The following is a 1,729-nucleotide window of genomic DNA, read 5'->3' on the forward strand; positions in this document are numbered from 1 at the left end:
TTGATTTCAAAATAAAACCCATATCAACGAAAATGTGCGAAGAGCCGGATGTGACGCAAGAATTGGCCTCATTTAAAGAGGATGTAGGGCGCAGTTCAATAGCTAGATCTGACTTTTTTACTAATACAGGTATATGCATAGTTCAGCTGAATAATAAAATAGAGCTTACACACGTATGCCTTGCATATCGTAATGTGCCCTTTGAGCACTTATTTTGAAATTGTATTGTCGGTACCTTTGTTTCACACAACGCAATGCAAGCCTAGTACCAGTATCTCGGATTTTAACTGGTTGATGCTGTTGCCTTTCGACCAATCACTGAAGATTTCATTGGAAAGTCATGCACGTCGCTTTCATCGGCCGACAGTGTGCTCAAGGTGAGTCGACTTTTGCAACATTTTATCACCCTATGGACAACTTAAAATTATTTGAATGATATTTACTGTGTAATTGTAAATTTATATTATCGTGCCAGCAGGCTTTGCTGCGGCTAGCTAGTTTCGTTAGCTCGTTAGTTGAGGGGCACTTGTGTAAAGCAGCATCAGAAATAGGGGCTTTCATTGCCTTAAACAATCCCACTTCATTCGGTAACGTTACCGCTTAATAGTAACTCACGCGGACACCCTTCATCCAGTTAGGAAGCGGTGAAATAACAGTAAGGATAATGCGCCAGAGGAACATGACGATCACTTCGTTGAACTTTCTTGATCCCTGATTGTCAAACTGCATTCATTCGTATCTACAAGGATAAACATAAGTCTGTAGTAGCAGTGCGACAGCTCAATTGCTGGTGGCAACATCCGGGGCTATCTGTCACTTCAATATTATGTTAAAGTATCGCTTCATCTCCACAGGTGTTCTGTCTTGGAAGGAGGAAACGCTGTGACACCATGGGTGTGTTGTCCACATTGATGAGGGGTCTCGTACGAGGAGCGGACAGAATGTCCGAGTTCACCAGCAAGCGTGGATCAAGAACTCACAACAAAGGCAGGAGCGCAAGGCCCACCGGACTCAAGATCTCCAGCAGAAAATTTCTGTCCATACAGGCCATGATCCCTGAGATCGTGGTGCCTGACTTGGAGGGATTCAAACTGAAACCATATGTGTCCTATCGCTCCCCTCGAGGAACGGACCCTCCAATAACCGCTCAAAGTGTGTTCGCAGAGGTTGTCGCTCCTCAGATCAGGAAAGACTTTGAAGAAGGCACTTTCACCAAAAACCAGCTGGAGAAATATGGATTTGAACCCACGCAGGAGGGAAAGCTCTTCAAGCTCTATCCCAAGAACTATGTGCGTTAAAGATGCATTCTCGATGTAATGTATTTCGAAATAAAGACAGCCTGCTGGTACACTAGAGGAAGAGACAGCTGCAGACTGTTGGATGGGACTATATATCATGTCAAGTAAACTCAATTTGACTCTTTTGTTACTTGATCAATAGCCATAATAAAGCTGAAGGCGCTATGATCCACTCTGCAGAATCGTGCGTTAATCACTATAAAGAGCATTTTAAGATTGAGAAGAAATCTCTCACAGTACAAGTGGGCTAGTAATACAACTACAACATACACTGAGATGACTTCTGAAGCATACTGTCACTCTTTACCTACTCTCATACAAAGGATTCCAAATTAGTTACCATAGTTACCACTACCAAAATTCATTTAGCTCCAACAGGTTTTTAAAGACAATTTCATCGGTTGTGTAAATTGATATGCACAGTGAACCTA

At 42.6% G+C, this 1,729-nt stretch overlaps 1 protein-coding gene across 3 annotated transcripts; it reads left to right on the plus strand.

Annotated features, from left to right (window-relative positions):
* The first annotated feature begins 136 nt into the window (after nucleotides 1–136).
* On the plus strand, nucleotides 137–1,477 carry mrpl41 (mitochondrial ribosomal protein L41). Of its 3 annotated transcripts, none has more exons than XM_037099164.1 (2): nucleotides 137–377; nucleotides 855–1,475. In XM_037099164.1, exon 2 carries the CDS (start codon nucleotides 891–893, stop codon nucleotides 1,296–1,298), a length of 408 nt encoding a protein of 135 aa, XP_036955059.1. In that variant the 5' UTR covers nucleotides 137–377; nucleotides 855–890; the 3' UTR covers nucleotides 1,299–1,475. The 3 variants fall into 3 exon arrangements, with proteins under 3 accessions (XP_036955059.1, XP_036955060.1, XP_036955061.1); XM_037099165.1 differs by lacking the exon at nucleotides 137–377 and adding an exon at nucleotides 458–655 and having other exon boundaries at nucleotides 855–1,477; XM_037099166.1 differs by lacking the exon at nucleotides 137–377 and adding an exon at nucleotides 735–757 and having other exon boundaries at nucleotides 855–1,477.
* Nucleotides 1,478–1,729: the final 252 nt, after the last annotated feature.

Source organism: Acanthopagrus latus, chromosome 5 (genome assembly GCF_904848185.1).
Source record: "Acanthopagrus latus isolate v.2019 chromosome 5, fAcaLat1.1, whole genome shotgun sequence".
NCBI classification, from domain to species: Eukaryota; Metazoa; Chordata; class Actinopteri; order Spariformes; family Sparidae; genus Acanthopagrus; species Acanthopagrus latus.